At 37.2% G+C, this 18,622-nt stretch overlaps 1 protein-coding gene across 1 annotated transcript in view; it reads left to right on the forward strand.

Moving 5' to 3' along the window:
* The first annotated feature begins 2,196 nt into the window (after positions 1-2,196).
* The window catches only part of CCDC73 (coiled-coil domain containing 73), a 104,856-nt gene continuing 88,430 nt past the window's right edge, over positions 2,197-18,622 (forward strand). Inside the window, exon 1 of the mRNA XM_060159454.1 lies at positions 2,197-2,334. Coding sequence (XP_060015437.1) covers positions 2,197-2,334 — 138 coding nt within the window. The remainder of the gene's footprint in view (positions 2,335-18,622) is intronic.

Consider the following 18,622-nt stretch of genomic DNA (forward strand, 5'->3'; position numbering starts at 1 on the left):
AACTTGGGAAGAGAAGTTGTTTTGCTTTGCTGTGTGGGTTATGGTGGGAGGGGCATAAAATGGTGAGATTGAGGGACTGGACTAGCAGCCCTCCCACAGCTGGTTGAAGCTTGAGTTTGGACCATCCTATGACTGGTGGGCCACAGCTGACAGGAGTGGGGAGGGAGGGAGAGCCCGAAGGAGAGCTTTGGGAAATGATTACCTCTGGGGTGCAAAGAATGAAGCAAAGCAGGTTAAGTGAAAAATGGGATGTATAAGGGCCACAGCGAAGTTTAAATAAGTTCCAGTCTTAGTCCCAAAACCTTTAGACTTGACATATTTATGCCTACCACTTCCATTTAAAAGTAGGGGTACTGTCACATCTTAACTCTGGACTGTTGTCATGACTTCGATTCATGTTCAGTAATTTGGAAGGGGTTTTTAAAAATACGGTGACTTAACAATATGAGCAGAGTTGTTTGGCTTTGGTATGTTTAGTCCCTGCTTATAAAAGATGGCAAGAGAGACTGTTCTGGACCACTGTGCTTAGAGACCCCTCATGCATAAGAAAGAAGCGCTGTGTAAGCTCCATAATGAATGGGACCATTCTAGATGTGTGTGAGCCCTAGATCACGATGCCTAACATTGTAAAATACATAAACTAAAACACCGGCAGCTTTACCTTTAGCCTTCTCAAAGTCTTATCTGTTTCTGAATTCCCATGTCACTTCCCATGAGAGCATGTATGAATCTTTTTCTATTTTGGGTAATAACATTGGTTATAAATTTACTCCCTCTCCCCCTTCTTTATACTGTAGTTTAGTCGTTTTTAGCACTTTCTCCTTTGGCCATGTCTGAAAGAAAGTCTGGGGAATTCTCTGGTGGTCCAGTGGTTGGGACTCCTTGCTTTCATTGTCGAGGACCCAGGTTCGATCCCTGATTGGGGAACTAAGATCCTGCAAGCTGCACGGTGCAGCTGGAAAAAAAAAGTCTGACTGAGCCGTCCTGTGAAGAAGATAATGGGAACTTCAGTTTACTCCAGGTTACACAGTCAAGATTTTAATTTCCAGACTGAAGTCTCTCTTCTATAAATTGTCTGTTATTATTTTGCCAGTGATATTTTTTGCTGCCAAGAGCTATAGAATGATATAGAATAGTATCATGAAAAACAGGTCAGTTTCTTAAAAGATGTGTTTTTGATTTATTTTTTCCTTTTGGTTTTTAAGCAATTTGGATTATTTAATGTATGAATCATTTCTTCCCTCAGGTAACTGTGAGAGATTAAAAACCAAGTTCCCCTACAAAGTAACAGAGATTCGAGGCAGATGTTACAAAGTTTAGGAAATACCCAGCAGCTCTAGAGGTTGGTATCTATCCTGTGACCAGTTCATCTTATGATTTGCTTTTTGGACTTTATTTGTTTGGGGTTTCCTACTTGGTGTCTGGTCTGCCCTTCAAAGCTAACACTGCTTATGGGTAATGACAAACAGCCGAGTTCTACCCAGGTAACAGACATACCTTGTAAAGAAGGCCATACCTTACAAGATTAGAGCCAAAGCCTTTCAATTCTGTGGAATGTTATTTTTAAGCTGGCTTTCACACACAACTCCCGATCTGTTAATGGTAGTATGTAGTGGGTTAAAATGGGATTTTGTAAGTGATCCTGGCAGTTTCACTCTTAGTGTCCCAGCTTAGGGCTGGGTGCTGGAAACTTAGCATCTCCCTTAAGGGGCAGTAGCTTGACAGGCTTCCCTACGCAGAGTCTTGGCATTGGGTAACCCTGCCTCACCTCAACCCCTGGTCCTGGAGCTGTGGCTTGATGGCTCCTTAAAGACCATTTCTGCAGTGGTCATAAAGGGAAGACTGATAACTAAGCTCAGGCAAAATGTCAAGACCTTTGGCTTTATCCTAAAAATGGAAACTAAAGATATTGGTAATGATTCTCTGTATAACATCTTGAATCTGTTACACAACCAATTTAAGGAAATGTATTCCATTGTTATTTCATAGGAAATAAATTGCTGAGTTCTAGCTTCAAGGAAGAGCTAAATATTACATCATATGATATCTCTCTTGATTGAACTATTAAAGCATTGTATCAAAAAACAAGAAAATGTGACATTGTAAAGCCTTTGGAAATATAAGTTGTAAAACAGCAGATAAATTGAATTGCAAAAGAAAAAAAACCTTTTTATATTACAGGAAATAAATGTTAATATGGAGAATGATTTTAAGACTGAGTTAGCATCATCTGTCTTCACTCTTCAAAGTTCTTCAGAGACATTGTTTTCTATTCAGCTATTAGATTTCAAAACAAGTTTACTGGAAGCATTAGAAGAATTACGTATGAGAAGGGTAAGTTTCTTTTTAAAACGCTTTTTTAAATCAGAGAACTTGATTTTGTCTTAAGGGAAAAAAAAGGCAATGAAATAACCTCTTATTTAGAAAGAAGAAATACAGCCCAGATAACAGAGTAAAAGAGAAAAGCTCAGATTTAGTCAACATAGGAGATGGAAAAGAAGAAGTTATAAACTAAAGTGAAAAATAAAACAGAGATTTGGTAAGTCAGCTAGTACTGAGTGCCTTGGAATTCATAGATAGCATTACAGTTGGATACTATGGCTGATAAAAAAAAGAACTGCTCTTTCAGGAGATTATAGTTTTGTTACGGCTGTAAAATGGGTGCCAATGAAATGATTAAATATGAAACAAGTAACATGATTAAGTGACAGAATAAGTGTTTTCAGGAGATTATAGTTTTGTTACGGCTGTAAAATGGGTGCCAATGAAATGATTAAATATGAAACAAGTAACATGATTAAGTGACAGAATAAGTGTATGTAGTAAGTATTCTGAGTTCAAATAATAAAATATCCTTATTTTTGGAAGTGATAACCTTGAGATTTTTAGAAAGGAGATATCTAGTCTAAAATTGTAAAAGATGTTTGATTTTAGCAGGAGATCTGTATTGGACAAAAACCCTTAAAAGCATTTCATTTCTGAGATTCTGTGGGTCTGAATTTGCAGAGCATGTTGTCAGCTCTCTATTAGATAGGTTGGAGTTAGTAAGATTCTGAAAAGAAGAAAATAAACTCTAAAACACTGCAATAATGATCTAGGGATGTGGTCACTAGGACTTAGGTGTAACTGAAGATAGAACAAAAGAGACAGAAAGGAGAATCAATAGAATTTGCTAACTTCCTGAAAATAAGGTATAAGTGAGAGAAAAAGAGATCTGAAACAACATTTTTATTATATGAACCCTGTTCTAGGATTTAAAAATATTGAGATTTGTTGTCGTAATAAGAAAATTTAATTACCACAATGTTCATCGTGTATAAAGCTACTTACGGGCTTCCCTGGTGGCGCAGTGGTTGAGAATCTGCCTGCCAATGCAGGGGACGTGGGTTCGAGCCCTGGTCTGGGAAGATCCCACATGCCGCGGAGCAACTAGGCCCGTGAGCCACAACTACTGAGCCTGCACGTCTGGAGCCTGTGCCCCACAACAAGAGAGGCCGCGACAGAGAAAGGCCCGCACACTGCGATGAAGAGTGGCCCCCGCTTGCCGCAACTAGAGAAAGCCCTCACACAAAACGAAGACCCAACACAGCCAAAAATAAATAAATAAATAAATAAATAAATAATCTTTCCCTCTACTTTAAATAAATAAATAAAAATAAAACTACTTACTATCAGTATCACAAAACTCTATTAAAGAAGAAATCCCGCTAAAAAAAGGTATCTTAGATAAGCATTGAAAATAACTACTATTATAAAATTAGCTTAAGATGTTATCTTTTCTAAGTAAAGCAAGTTTAGGTAACTATTTAAAGCTTTATATTCTGTTTTATTATGTTTTAAACATTATATTTTTGTCTGTTTATATTTCTTCCATGAAAAATAAGCTTCCCTTAAAAATCTTCTGAGGGCTTCCCTGGTGGCGCAGTGGTTGAGAGTCCGCCTGCCGATGCAGGGGACACGGGTTCACGCCCCAGTCCGGGAAGATCCCACATGCCGCAGAGCAGCTAGGCCCGTGAGCCATGGCCGCTGAGCCTGCGCGTCCGGAGCCTGTGCTCCGCAATGGGAGAGGCCACAACAGTGAGATCACGGCCCGCGTACCACAAAAAAAAAAAAAAAAAATCTTCTGAAAAATTTCAGGGTAACAGTAGGAACAGTGGTTTTTAGTAATCAAGTGCAGGAATGTGTACTACGTTTTCTTAATATTTATTTATTTATTTTATTTTTATTTTTGGCTGCATCGGGTCTTAGTTGCAGCATGAGGGATCTTTGTCGTGGCATGCGGGATCTTTCGTTGTGGTGCATGGGCTCTTTGTTGCGGCGCTTGGACTTCTCCCTAGTTGTGGTGCATGGGCTCCAGAGTGCATGCACTCTGTAGTTGTGGCACACAGGGCTCTCTAGTTGTGGCTCACGTGCTTAGTAGCTGCAGTGCATGGGCTTAGTTGCCCCATGGCATGTGGGATCTTAGTTCCTCAACCACGGATCAAACCCATGTCCCCTGCACTGGAAGGTGGATTCTTAACCACTGGACCACCAGGGAAGTCCCAAATGTATACTACTTTTAATAACATTCCCCACTGAAAGGAGAACTTTATTCTTAAAAAGGGGGAAATTCCTCCTTTCATTGGAAAATGACAGTTATGATTTTCACATTTACCATAATGGCAACACTTTATACATATTGTTGGATTTTATTTTTCATCCATATTTTAATAGGAAAATTTCAAAAATGCATAATAGTTGAAAGAATTTCACAGTGAACACCCATATACCCACTAAGATAGGGAGAATAATGGCCACCCCAATGATGTCCACATTCTAACTCTCAAAACCTGTAAATATGTTACCTAACATGGCAAAAGGGACTTTACAGATGTGATAAAGTTACATATTTTGAAATGGAGGGATTATGCTGAATTATTCAGATGGGCCTAATTTGTTCACAAGGGTTCTTATAAGAGGAAAGCAGGATAATCAGAATCAGAGCAAAAGATGTGATGTCAGAAGTAGAGGGTGTGGTCAAAGAGATTTGAAGATGTTATACTGCTGGCTTTGAAGATGGAGGGTAGAAGCCACAAGTCAAAGTGTGCAGGTGGAAGCTGGAAGAGGCAAGGAGTTCCCCCACAGAGACTTCATGAAGGTGTACAGCCCATCCAACACCTTGGTTTTAGCTCAGTACAAATATTTTAGATTTCTTTCTTTTTTAATTTATTTTTTTATTGACGTATAGTTGATTTACAATGTGTGTTAGGTTCAGGTGTACAGCAAAGTGATTCAGTTATAGGTGTGTGTATGTATATATATATATGTGTGTATGTGTGTGAGTATATATATGTGTGTGTGTGTGTGTATATATATATATATTCTTTTTCAGATTCTTTTCCCACATAGGTTGTTACAAAGTATTGAGTATAGTTCCCTGTGGTATACAGTAGGTCCTTGTTGGTTATCTATTTTATATACAGTAGTGTGTATATGTTACTCCCAAATTCCTAATTTATCCCTCCCCACTACCTTTCCCCTTTGGTAACCATAAATTTGTTTTCTATGTCTGTGAGTCTGTTTCTGTTTTGTAAGTATGATTTTTTTAAGATTCCACATGTAACTGATATCATCTGGTATTTGTCTTTCTCTGACTGACTTACTTCGCTTAGTATGATAATCTCTAGGTCCATCCATGTTGCTGCAAATGGCATTATTTCATTCTTTTTTATGGCTGAGTAATATTCCATTGTGTATATATCTATGTATTGATATCTATATCACATCTTCTTTATCCATTCATCTGTTGATGGACATTTAAGTTGCTTCCATGTCTTGGTCTTTATAAATAGTGCTGCAATGAACACTGAGGTACATTTATCTTTTTGAATTATGGCTTTCTCCGGATATATGCCCAGGAGTGGGATTGCAGAATCATAGGGTAGCTCTATTTTTAGTTTTTTAAGGAACCTCCATACTGTTCTCCATAGTGGCTGTAACAATTTACAGTCCTACCAACAGTGTAGGAGGATTTCCTTTTCTCCACACCCTCTCCAGCATTTATTATTTGTAGAATTTTTGATGATGGCTATTCTGACTGGTGTGAGGTGATACCTCATTGTAGTTTTTGATTTGCATTTCTCTAATAATTAGGGATGTTGAACATCTTTTCATGTGCCTTGTGGCCATCTGTATGTCTTCTCTGGAGAAATGTCTATTTAGATCTTCTACCCAGTTTTTGACTGGGTTGTTTGTTTGTTTTTGATATTGAGCTGTATGAGCTGTTTATGTATTTTGGAGATTAATCCCTTATCAGTTGCATCATTTGCAAATATTTTCTTCCCTTCTGTAGCTTTTTTTTGTTTTGTTTATGGATTTTTTGTTGTGCAAAAGCTTTTAAGTTTAATTAGATCCCATTTGTTTATTTTTATTTCCTTTACTCTAGGAGACGGATCCAAAAAGATGTTGCTGAAATTTATGTCAAAGACTGTCCTGCCTATGTTTTCCTCTAGAAGTTTTCTAGTACCCCATTTTACATTTAGGTATTTAATCGATTTTGAGTTTGTTTTTGTGTATGGTGTTAGGGAGTGTTCTAATTTCATTCTTTTACATGTAGCTGTCCAGTTTACCCAGCACCACTTATTGAAGTGACTGTCTTTTTTCCATTGTATATTTTTCCTCCTTTGTTGTAGGTAAATTTACCATAGGTGCATGGGTTCACTTCTGGTCTTTCTCTCCTGTTCCATTGATTTATATTTCTGGTTTTGTGCCAGTACCATACTGTTTTGATGACTATAGCTTTATAGTATAGTCTGAAGTCAGGGAGCCTATTTCCTCCAGCTCTGTTTTTCTTTCTCAAGATTGCTTTGGCTATTCGGGGGTTTTGTGTTTCCATACAACTTAAAAATTTTTTTGTTCTAGTTCTGTGAAAAATGCCATTGGTAATTTGATAGGGATTGCATTGAATCTGTAGATTGCCTTGTGTAGTACAGTCATTTTGACAATATCGATTATTCCAATCAAAGAACATGGTATATCTTCCCATCTGTGTCATCTTTGATTTCTTTCATCAGTGTCTTATAGTTTTCGGCAGGTTTTTTGTCTCCTTGGGTTGGTTTTTTCTTAGGTATTTTATATTTTTAAAAAATTCTATTTTATTTATTTGGCTGATTGGGTCTTAGTTGCGGCACGTGGGATCCTCATTGCAGCATGCAGGATCTTATGTTGCGGTGCACAGGCTCTTTGTTGTGGTGCATGGTCTTCTCTGTAGTTGTGGCATGTGGGCTTAGTAGTTGTAGCACGTGGACTCTCTAGTTGTGGCGCATGGGCTCTAGAGCACACATGCTCAGTAGTTGCGGCATGCAGGCTTAGTTGCCCTGCAGCATGTGGGATCTTAGTTCACCAACCAGGGATCAAACCCGTATCCCCTGCATTGGAAGGTGGATTCTTAACCACTGGACCACCAGGGAAGTCCCTGTATTTTATTCTTTTTGATGCTATGGTAAATGGGATTGTTTCCTCAATTTCCCTTTCTAACCTTTTGTTGTTAGTGTATAGAAATGCAGCAAATTTCTGTCTATTAACTTTTTACCCTGCAACTTTACCAAATTCATTGATGAGCTCTAGTAGTTTTCTGGTAGTGTCTTTAGGATTTTCTATGTATAGTATCATGTCATCTGCAACCAGTGGCAGTTTTACTTCTTTATTCCAATTTGGATCCCTTTTATTTCTTTTTCTTCTTTGATTGCTGTGGCTAATACTTCCAAAACTATGTTGAATAAAAGTGGCGAGTGTGAACATCCTTGTCTTGTTACTGATCTTAGAGGAAATGCTTTCAGCTTTTCACCATTGAGTATGATGTTAGCTGTGGGTTTGTCATATATAGCCTTTATTATGTTTAGGTAGGTTCCCTCTATGCCCACTTTCTGGAGAGTTTTTTTCATACTTGGGTGTTGAATTTTGTCAAAAGCTTTTTCTGTGTCTATTGAGATGATCATATGGTTTTTGTTCTTCAATTTGTTAATGTGGTGTATCACACTGATTGATTTGTGGATATTGAAGAATCCTTGCATCCCTGGGATAAATCCCACTTGATCATGGTGTATGATCCTTTTAATGTACTGTTGGCTTCAATTTGCTCGTATTTTGTTGAGGAGTTTTACATCTATTTTCATCAGTGATATTGGCCTGTAATTTTCTTTTTTGTGTGGTATCTTTGTCTGATTTTGATATCAGGGTGATGGTGGCCTCATAGAATGAGTTTGGAAATGTTCCTTCCTCTGTAATTTTTTGAAATAGTTTCAGAAGGATAGGTGTTAACTCTTGTATAAATGTTCGGTAGAATTTGCCTGTGAGGCCATCTGGTTCTGGACTTTTGTTTGTTGGGAGTTTTTACATTACTGATTCAATTTCATTGGTAATTGGTCTGTTCATATTTTCTATTTCTTCCTGGTTCAGTCTTGGGAGATTGTACCTTTCCAAGAATTTGTCCATTTATTCTAGGTTGTCCATTATATTGGCATAGAGTTGCTTGTAGTAGTCTCTTAGGATGCTTTGTATTTCTACGGTGTCTGTTGTAACTTCTCCTTTTTCATTTCTAATTTTATTGATTTGAGTCCTCTCCCTCTTTTTCATGATGAGTCTGGCTAATGGCTTATTAATTCTGTTTATCTTCTCAAAGAACCAGCTTTTAGTTTCATTGATCTTTGCTATTGTTTTCTTTGTTTCTATTTCATTTATTTCTGCTATGATCTTTATGATTTCTTTCCTTCTGCTAACTTTGGGTTTTGTTTGTTCTTATTTCTCTAGTTCCTTTAAGTGTAAGCTTAGATTGTTTATTTGAGATATGTCTTGTTTTTTGAGGTAGGCTTGTATAGCTATAAACTTCCCTCTTAGAACTGCTTTTGCCGCATCCGATAGGTTTTGGATCATCGTGTCTTCATTGTCATTTGTCTCTAGGTATTTTTTGATTTCCTCTTTGATTTCTTCAGTGATCTCTTGGTTATTTAGTAATGTATTGTTTAGCCTCCATGTGTTTGTGTTTTTTACGTTTTTCTCCCTGTAATTGATTTCTAATCTCATACCGTTGTGGTCAGAAAAGATGCTTGATATGATTTCAGTTTTCTTCAATTTACTGAGGCTTGATTTGTGACCGAAGATGTGATCTATCCTGGAAAATGTTCTGTGCGCACTTGAGAAGAAAGTGTAATCTGCTGTTTTTGACTGGAATGTCCTATAAATATCAAATAGATCTATCTGGTCTATTATATCATTTAAAGCTTCTGTTCCCTTATTAATTTTCTGTTTGGATGATCTGTCCGTTGGTGTAAGCGAGGTGTTAAAGTCCCCCAGTATTATTGTGTTGCTGTCAATTTCCTCTTTTATAGCTGTTAGCAGTTGCCTTATGTATTGAGGTGCTCCTATGCTGGGTGCATATATATTTATAATTGTTATATTTTCTTCCTGGATTGATCCCTTGATCATTATGTAATGTCCTTCCTTGTCTCTTGTAAGTCTCTTTATTTTAAAGTCTATTTTATCTGATACGAGTATTGCTACTCCAGCTTTCTTTTGATTTCCATTTTCATGGAATATCTTTTTCCATCCCCTCACTTTCAGTCTGTATGTGTCCCTAGGTCTGAAGTGGGTCTGCCGTAGACAGCATATATATGGGTCTTGTTTTTGTATCCATTTAGCAAGCCTGTGTCTTTTGGTTGGAGCATTTAATCCATTCACGTTTAATGTAGTTATAGATATGTATGTTCCTATGACCAATTTCTTGATTTTTTGGGTTTGTTTTTGTAGGTGTTTTTCTTCTCTTGTGTTTCCCACTCAGAGAAGTTCCTTTAGCATTTGTTGTAGAGCTGGTTTGGTGGTGCTGAATTCTCTTAGCTTTTGCTTGTCTGTAAAGCTTTTGATTTCTCCATTGAATCTGAATGAGATCCTTGCTGGGTAGAGTAATCTTGGTTGTAGGTTCTTCCCTTTACATCACTTTAAGTATATCATGCCAGTCCCTTGTGGCTTGTAGTGTTTCTGCTGGGAAATCAGCTGTTTTCCTAATGGAGTTCCCTTGTATGTTATTTGTCATTTTTCCCTTGCTGCTTTCAATAATTTTTCTTTGTCTTTAATTTTTGCCAATTTGATTACTATGTGTCTCAGCATGTTTCTCCTTGGGTTTATCCTGTACGGGACTCTCTGTACTTCCTGGACTTGGGTGGCTATTTCTTTTCCCATGTTAGGGAAGTTTTCAACTATAATCTTCAAATATTTTCGGGTCCTTTCTCTCTCTCTTCTCCTTCTGGGACCCCTATAATGCAAATGTTATTGCGTTTAACGTTGTTCCAGAGGTCTCTTAGGCTGTCTTCATTTCTTTTCATTCTTTTTTCTTTATTTTGTTCCGCAGCAGTGAGTTCCACCATTCTGTCTCCCAGGTCACTTATCCATTCTTTTTTTTTTTAATAAGTTTATTTATTTTATTTTTGGCTGCATTGGGTTTTTGTTGCTGCACGCAGGCTTTCTCTAGGTGCAGTGAGCAAGGGCTGCTCTTCGTTGCAGTGTGCAGGCTTCTCATTGCGGTGGCTTCTCTTGTTGTGGAGCACAGGCTCTAGGCACGCGGGCTCTGTAGTTGTGGCGCACGGGCTCAGTTGCTCCATGGTATGTGGGATCTTCCCAGATCAGGGCACGAACCTGTGTCCCCTGCATTGGCAGGCAGATTCTTAACCACTGCACCACCAGGGAAGTCCCCACTTATCCATTCTTTTGCCTCAGTTATTCTGCTATTGATTCCTTCTAGTATAATTTTCATTTCAGTTATTGTATTGTTTATCTGTTTGTTTGTTCTTTAATTCTTCTAGGTCTTTGTTAAACATTTCTTGCATCTTCTTGTTCTTTGCTTCCATTCTTTTTTCGAGGTCCTGGATCATCTTCACTATCATTATTCTGAATTCTTTTTCTGGAAGGTTGCCTGTCTCCACTTCATTTAGTTGTTTTTCTGGGGTTTTATCTTGTTCCTTCATCTGGTACATAGCCCTCTGCCTTTCATCTTGTCTACCTTTCTGTGAATGTGGTTTTTGTTCCACAGGCTGCAGGATTGTAGTTCTTCTTGCTTCTGCTGTCTGCCCTCTGTTGGATGAGGCTATCTAAGAGGCTTGTGCAAGTTTCCTGAATGGAGCGACTGGTGGTGGGTAGAGCTGGCTGTTGTTCAGGAAAAATCTTTAATTCCAATTAATAAATGTAGGAGGAAGCAGAGAAATAGAAACCACCCTTAGAACATCACAGTAATAATTCCTGCAGGGAAGATCCACTGATGAATGCTAAAATTAGTGGATGAAACTTTAAGGAGAAACAATAGTTGCATAGTAACACAATATCTTCCCCAAATTATTTAATAAGTTACTGTGGTGGTTTTATACATGTTTACATATTGTTTGATACTCCTCCCTCTAGGAAGTGGAGCTTAATTTCCCTTGCCTTGATTGTGGACTAAGTTCTAACAGACAGAAAATATAAAGGGAGAAATACTGTGTTTTTTAAAAACACAGTATGTTTTTAAAAATACAGTTTACTGTAGAGAAACCTGGCAGATACCACCTTAACTAAGTGATTAAGGTTAAGATCCCCAGAAAGAATTTGTATTGTATCAATAATTCATGTGAATATGAAGTATTCATGATATGACGTGATGAGAAGGGATCTTTACCTCTGTGGTATTCTTCCCCGAAACATAGTGTAATCATGAGAAAATATCAGACAAACCCCATATGTGGAATATTCTGCAAGATACCTCAACAATGCTTGTCAAAAGTATCAAGGTCATGAAAAACAGGAAGGCTGAGAAATTCTCACAGATTGGAGGAATCTAAGGAGACATGATTAAATGTAACATGGTATCCCATATTGTGTTCTGGAACAGATATTGGTGGAAAAACTAGTGAAATATATGAACTTTGTAGTGTAATCAATAATATTGTTACCATGTTACTTTCTTAACCTTGATAAGTATATCCTACTTATGTAAGATTTCAACTTTAGGGAAGCTGTGTAAAGGGTATACAAAAACTCTACTATCTTTACACAAGTCTTCTGTAAATCTAAAATTATTTCAAAATAAAAAGTTTGTAAAAAGAAATTAGAACTTTGAAACAGTGAAAATTCAAGAAACACTATAGTACAAATTAATGTGATTCTTTTTTTTATTTTTGAGAGATATTAAGTAAGCAAGACTATATTTGGTCATTCACTTAATGTTTCCTGAGCACTTACTGTGACAGGTTTTAGAGATTATAATACCATGTAATAATAAAGGAGTGCAGAATATACTGTGAGAGTGTGGCTAAGGAAATGCCTAACTTTACTAAGGGGAGTGAGGTAAGCTTCATGGAAGAAGTAACTCATGCAAAGATATAAAGTAGTAGGAATTTTGGATCAGTCTTTCTATCAATTATGTTAGTCTTTTTAAGGAATTAAATTTTGACTTTGATGATTCTCTTGCATATTTGTTTTATGTTTTATTACTATCTGCTCTTATCTTTATTATTTCCTTACTTTAATTTGTTGTTTTTTTGTCTTGAACTTTTGAAGATGGTATTTAGTTGATTAATTTTAACCTTTTTTTCTTTTCTAATATACAGTATTTAAGGCTCTAAACTTTTCTCTTAGCATGCCTTTAGCTGGATTCTACAAATTTATGTAGATTTTATCTTCATTATCATTCAGTTCAAATTACTTTCTAATTTTGTTTTTGTTTTTGTTTTTTTTTTGTGGTACACGGGCCTCTCACTGTTGTGGCCTCTCCCGTAGCGGAGCACAGGCTCCGGACGCGCAGGCTCAGCGGCCATGGCTCACGGGCCCAGCCGCTCCGTGGCATGTGGGATCTTCCCAGACCGGGGCACGAACCCGTGTCCCCTGCATCGGCAGGTGGGCTCTCAACCACTGCGCCACCAGGGAAGCCCACTTTCTAATTTTCATTGTAATTTATTCTTTGACCCATGCGTTATTTAGACATGTACTACTTCATTTATAAATATTTGGGAGTTTTATTTTACTTTTTTTAAATTTTACTTTTTATTAACTTTTAAAAATTGAATTTTAGCATAATTTTACTATGACAGATTATAAGCACTATATAATTTCAATCACTTAATATTTTTGGAGCTTTTCTTTCTAGCCAAGCATATAATCAAGTTTGGTAAATATTCCAACATAGATGAACTTGAAAATAATATATATTCTGTATTTCTTGGGTGCAGTATACTATGACTGTGAATTTGGCCAACTTTGTCAGTCTTGTTCAAATCTTCTATATAATTATTGATTTTTTGTTTATATTTTCCTTCTTTTTCTGTCCATGTTTCAGTCTGGTTATTTTTTTTTGTTCTTTCAGTTAATGAATTTTCTCTTCAGTTTACCTAACCTGATGATTAAGTCAATCTATTGAGTTCTTAATTTCACTTCTTAAATTTTCAGTCCTAATATTTTCATTTGGTTCTACTTTTATAACTTTCATTCCTCTGCTGAAATTGATTTGTTATATAATTTCTTGAGCATATTAGTTTTATCTACTTCAAGTCTGTGTCTATAAACGCCAATATCTGGACCCCTTGTAGATCCATTTCTATTGTCTCTTTTTTTCTCTTCATTTTTGGTGTTTTGACCTTTTGGTGGGGCGCAGCCGAAACAAAACACAACAAAAAAACCCACAATGATTTGCTAGGGAAATTGTGAAGGAAACTGGGTAATTATTGGTATAATATGTGGTAAATAACATTAAGCAGCATTTTAATGCCCCATAAAATTAGTTATGCTATGAGTGAAATCATACCCCTTTGTAATTATAATGATTTGTAGAATCTGTATCTTTATACTGCATAGAAAACTGATAAAATGAGTATTATCCACATTGCTGAAAGATAACATTATAATATGCTTCTGCTATATTAGGATTTTGATTTAACTTCATGCTTTTTATTAAAAATTATTATTTACATTTTATTTGAACTTTTCATTTTTATTCATTCTTCAAGCAGCTTTCAAAAAGTTATTAATAAAAATTCTTATTAAATTGTCAATGAGAAAATATATATTAAATTTGGTAAGAAAATCCCATGTATAACTTCAATAAAGTATACAAGATAGAACCTTAAAAGTGTTTATTTTTTATTAGCTGCCTTAGGACTACAAGGATTTAAGTGTTTTTATAAAAACAATAAAAGAGGAGTAATTTGATGGTTTATTTACTCTTTATAACCTTTAGAAAGTGCCATGCTTTTTTTGAAGTACTTGCTTCAGGCTGTAGTTTTACAAGATGGGCTGTGTGTTGGTCAGGCCTCTTCAGTTCTTGACCCTGAACAGATTTAGGGACATAGTACATACAACAGGCACTTGTCCAAGCAGCCAAAACTGTTACTGGGTACTTTTATTCTCCTTTTCAAACTCATAATCCACCTCCTACAAAATTGCCCAATTCAGTTCCTCATGTTGTCTAATACAATACTAATCTCTCTTTCCGAGAGTTTCTTGGTTTGATTATCTACAAAATATCCAAGATAAATATCTCTAATATGCATGGCATAGCCTAGAAGTTCACATTTAAAAAAAAATCTCTTTCCTAATTCGTATTTAAACTACTGTTTTCATGTTAGTCAACTTAATCTATTACAAAGACTTCTCAAATAGAAAAATATTAATATTAGAATATCCATAACAATTTAAAAGTTTTTTGCCTTTCCTTTCAACAAATATTTCTTATTTTGAAGTGTTCAACCAAATAATCAGAATGTACTTGTATATTTAAAATAGGTAGTGTGATTTTGAATGGTTTTCTAACTTTTATGGGATACGAAGATTAAATTCTGAAGTTTTTGAAGGAAAGGAGTATATTATAGCAATTCATACTGTCCTACACAACCCACAGTTTCTTAAAGGTGATATAATGGCATGTTTAAGAGACTCTGGAGACAGATCATCTAGGTTCAAATACTTGCTCTGCTGTTTACCTGCTATATGACTTTAGGCAAGTTATTTATCCTCTTGCTGATAACCCAGTTTCCTCATTTATAAAATGGCAGTAACAAGAATACAAGTAACGCATAAAATTATACCTAAGTTTAAATTAATATATAAAAAGTGCTTAGAACAATATCTAAATCATAGTAAGATCTGAGAATCCCCTGTAGCCACTGAAAGAGAAGTGTAGGGCTTTCCTGATGGTGCAGTGGTTAGGAATCCACCTGCCAATGCAGGGGACGTGGGTTCGAGCCCTGGTCCCGGAAGATCCCACGTGCCGCAGAGCAATTAAGCCCGTGCGCCACAACTACTGAGCCTGTGCTCTAGAGTCTGCGAGCCACAGCCACTGAAGCTCGCATGCCACAACTGCTGAAGCCCGCACACCTAGAGCCAGTGCTCTGCAACAAGAGAAGCCATTGTGATAAGAAGCCCACACACCACAACGAAGAGTAGCCCCCACTCGCCACAACTAGAGAAAGCCCACGTGCAGAATCAAAGACCCAATGCAGCTAAAAATAAAACAAATAAAAAAAATAAAAAGTAAAAGAAGTGTATAACCAGGCCCACATGAAGAAAGCTGTATCTTGTACATTTTCAATCCACCTGCTTTGGGAAGATATGCATGTTATATGTTCTACACACCTCCCCCCCAAAATGTGTATACACTTATTTCTTTTTTCAGTGTTTTGACTGTAGGTACATATTACTTTGAGAGCTTCTGTTCTCTCCTCACTTTATTTATCACATAGCATACCTTGTTTGTATACATTCTGTCCCTTATTCCATGCTGGAAGAACCTTGACTGTGTCTTAGGGTCCAACTCTCACCAATATGAGTTAGGTAAATCCTGACTGTCCTAACCTCTCACGAAGGTTCAGTGCATTTCACCAGCCAGCAACTGGTTTAGGAGTGGGCATATGACCTAGCTATGGCCAATGAGATATCAGAAGATATGATTAGGAAGCTTCTGGGAAAAGTTTTGTTATCCTTTTAATAAGAGATTACACTTTTTCTACTGTAGGATAATGTCCTTTCCATCCTTGATGCCTAAAATTAAAGTAGCCAAGGGGTGAAAAGCTTAAGGAAAATCACTTGGATAATGGAAAATGGGCAGAATTATAGTCCTTGATGATATTGTTGAGCCACTGAAATAAATTCTAGAAGGACTCTGCCTTTGGACTTGTCATGTGAAACAGTTAAGTCCCATAAGCCATTGTGAGTCAGGGTTTGTCATTGCTACTTGCTGCTGAAAGCATTTTCAGTGAGACAGCTTTCATGAAAGCCTCTGAATACCATAGCATAAGTGTGTGTATGTGTGTATGTAATAAAGCAAAGAACATGTGAGAGAGTCATAGGAAAATATTTCATAACAAAATGTATTTTATCTTTTGACATCCACTCTTTGATTTCTCCCAGTTTGTTATGAAAATTGTTAAACATACAGCAAAACTAACAGAATTTGACAGTGAACACTCATACACCATTAACATTTTACTGTACTTGTTTTATCACGTCTGTCCATCTACTTAACCCTCCTTCAGCTTTATTTTTGATGATTCCAGAGTAAATTGCAGGCATCAGTGCACTTCCTAAATACTTCAGAATGCATATCATTCAGAATTCTATGGTGAAATTATGTGGGCCTGTACATTTCTTTTTTTGGAGCTTTTAAATTTATGACTATAGGGCTTTTGAAAATTGTTATTTATCTTCTTGGTTGAGGTCTGATAGTTTGTGGTTTTAGAAGAATTGGTCTGTTTCTGTAAGTTGTCAAATTTATGAGCATAAACTTGTTTGTAGCATTCCCTTAACTTTTTAATGGCTTTAGGACTTTTGTATATGGTTCTTTTAGCACTTTGAGCATATTTAAAATTATTGATTTATTAACGTCTTTGTCTAGGTCCGTTGTCTGCACTTGCTCAGGGACAGTTCCTATTAAACTGTTTTTTTTTCCTGTGTATGGATCACACTTTTTTTAAAAATAATTATTTTATTTATTTATTTTTGGCTGCGTTGGGTCTTTGTTGCTGCACGTGGGCTTTCTCTGGTTGCGGTGCGTGGGCTTCTCACTGCGGTGGCTTCTGTTGTTGCGGAGCATGGGCTCTAGGCCCGTGGGCTTCAGTAGTTGTGGCCTGTGGGCTCTAGAGCGCAGGCTCAGTAGTTGTGGTGCACGGCTTTAGTTGCTCTGCGGCATGTGGGATCTTCCCCGACCAGGACACAAACCCATGTCCCCTGCATTGGCAGGCGGATTCTTAATCACTGTGCCACCAGGGAAGCGCTGGATCACACTTTTCTGTTTACTTGCATGCCTTGTAAATTTTTTTTGAGAAATGGACATGAATATTTTGAAAATGTGACAACTCTGGAAATAAGATTCCTACCTCTTCTCAGGGTTGCTTCTTGTTTTTGTCATTATTTGTTTGTGTAGTGACTTTTCTGAAATAATTGTGTTAAGTCTTCAGTTTTTGTCATGTGCTCTTAGCTTAGTGATCAGCTAGTGCTTTGTTTGACATAAATTTCCTTAAATACCTGGAACCAAAACAAACAAACAAACAAACTCTGTCTTTGCAGAAGAGCTCCGTGTATGTGTGTTGGGGTATGCCTTCAACACTCAACCAGGCAGCTTTCAAGTCTACCTATTGAAGTTTCTGACAGAAGCTTCAGATTTCTCTAGTGATACCTTGTGTTTATTGTGTGGGCTAATTCAAGAGTATTACAATATTTTAAATGAAATCAGAGGGTTTTTCTAAATAACTGCTTCTTGCTTGGCTTTGGGCTTCCCCCCTTGACTTTGGGTCTTCCTTTTGTGCTGCTTCCCAGAGAGAGTCTATCCTTTCAGCTCTCCCAGCTATGTCTCACTGTTTTTTTACTTGACACTTGTTAGTTGGGTGGTGGCAGCAGGTGGGGAATAGGAGCATTCTCTGATGTTTCTATTAAGCCTCAGTTTTTGGTGAACCCAAGTCTCAAGGTGAGGCCTCCACAAGAATTCTGATCCCTCTTTCATATTTAATTGTGGGCCTAGCATGTATTCCTTCCCCTCCCCAAAGATAGAGCTGTTTTATTTTTCTAGCCTTCTCCTCTCAACTGCAGTGGGTTTCCATAAGTGCTCTCATGGGCTAGTTTTTATTGCCCTTCCCCCTGTAGATTAAGGCTTTTGTTCCTTAGAGGAGATAAGAAAGACAGGTCTGTCTAGGTAGAGTTTTCAGTGGTGTCTGCTGGTCCCTTTCCCCCACCCCCGCTGCAGAGGATTTCCACTAGTGTCCTTAGATATAGTTTTTGTTGTCCTATCCCCTGCAGATTAAGGTTTTTGGTCTGTAGAAGATTTAGGGAAGAAGGCTTGTGACTGCTCTTCTCCTCCCCAGCCAGTACCACAGGAGAAAAGCTTTCTCAGATTCTTCCCATCCTTCCTTGTAACCACCTGGTGGGTTTCATGGAAGAAAAACCTTTAAAAGGTGTAAACCTCCTTATTTCTAGAAGATATAAACCTCTTTATTTCTGGGGACCTCAGGAGATTCATGTTCTTACACCAGCCCATGTTCTGCCTTTAGAAATTTATTAAGGACTTTTAGCTGAGTTTTTAAATCAGTACTCAATGGCTTATGTCCCAGGTAAGCAAATGCTGTGGTTCTGTTCTCCCTGC

Source organism: Lagenorhynchus albirostris, chromosome 9, assembly GCF_949774975.1.
Source record: "Lagenorhynchus albirostris chromosome 9, mLagAlb1.1, whole genome shotgun sequence".
Taxonomy (NCBI): domain Eukaryota; kingdom Metazoa; phylum Chordata; class Mammalia; order Artiodactyla; family Delphinidae; genus Lagenorhynchus; species Lagenorhynchus albirostris.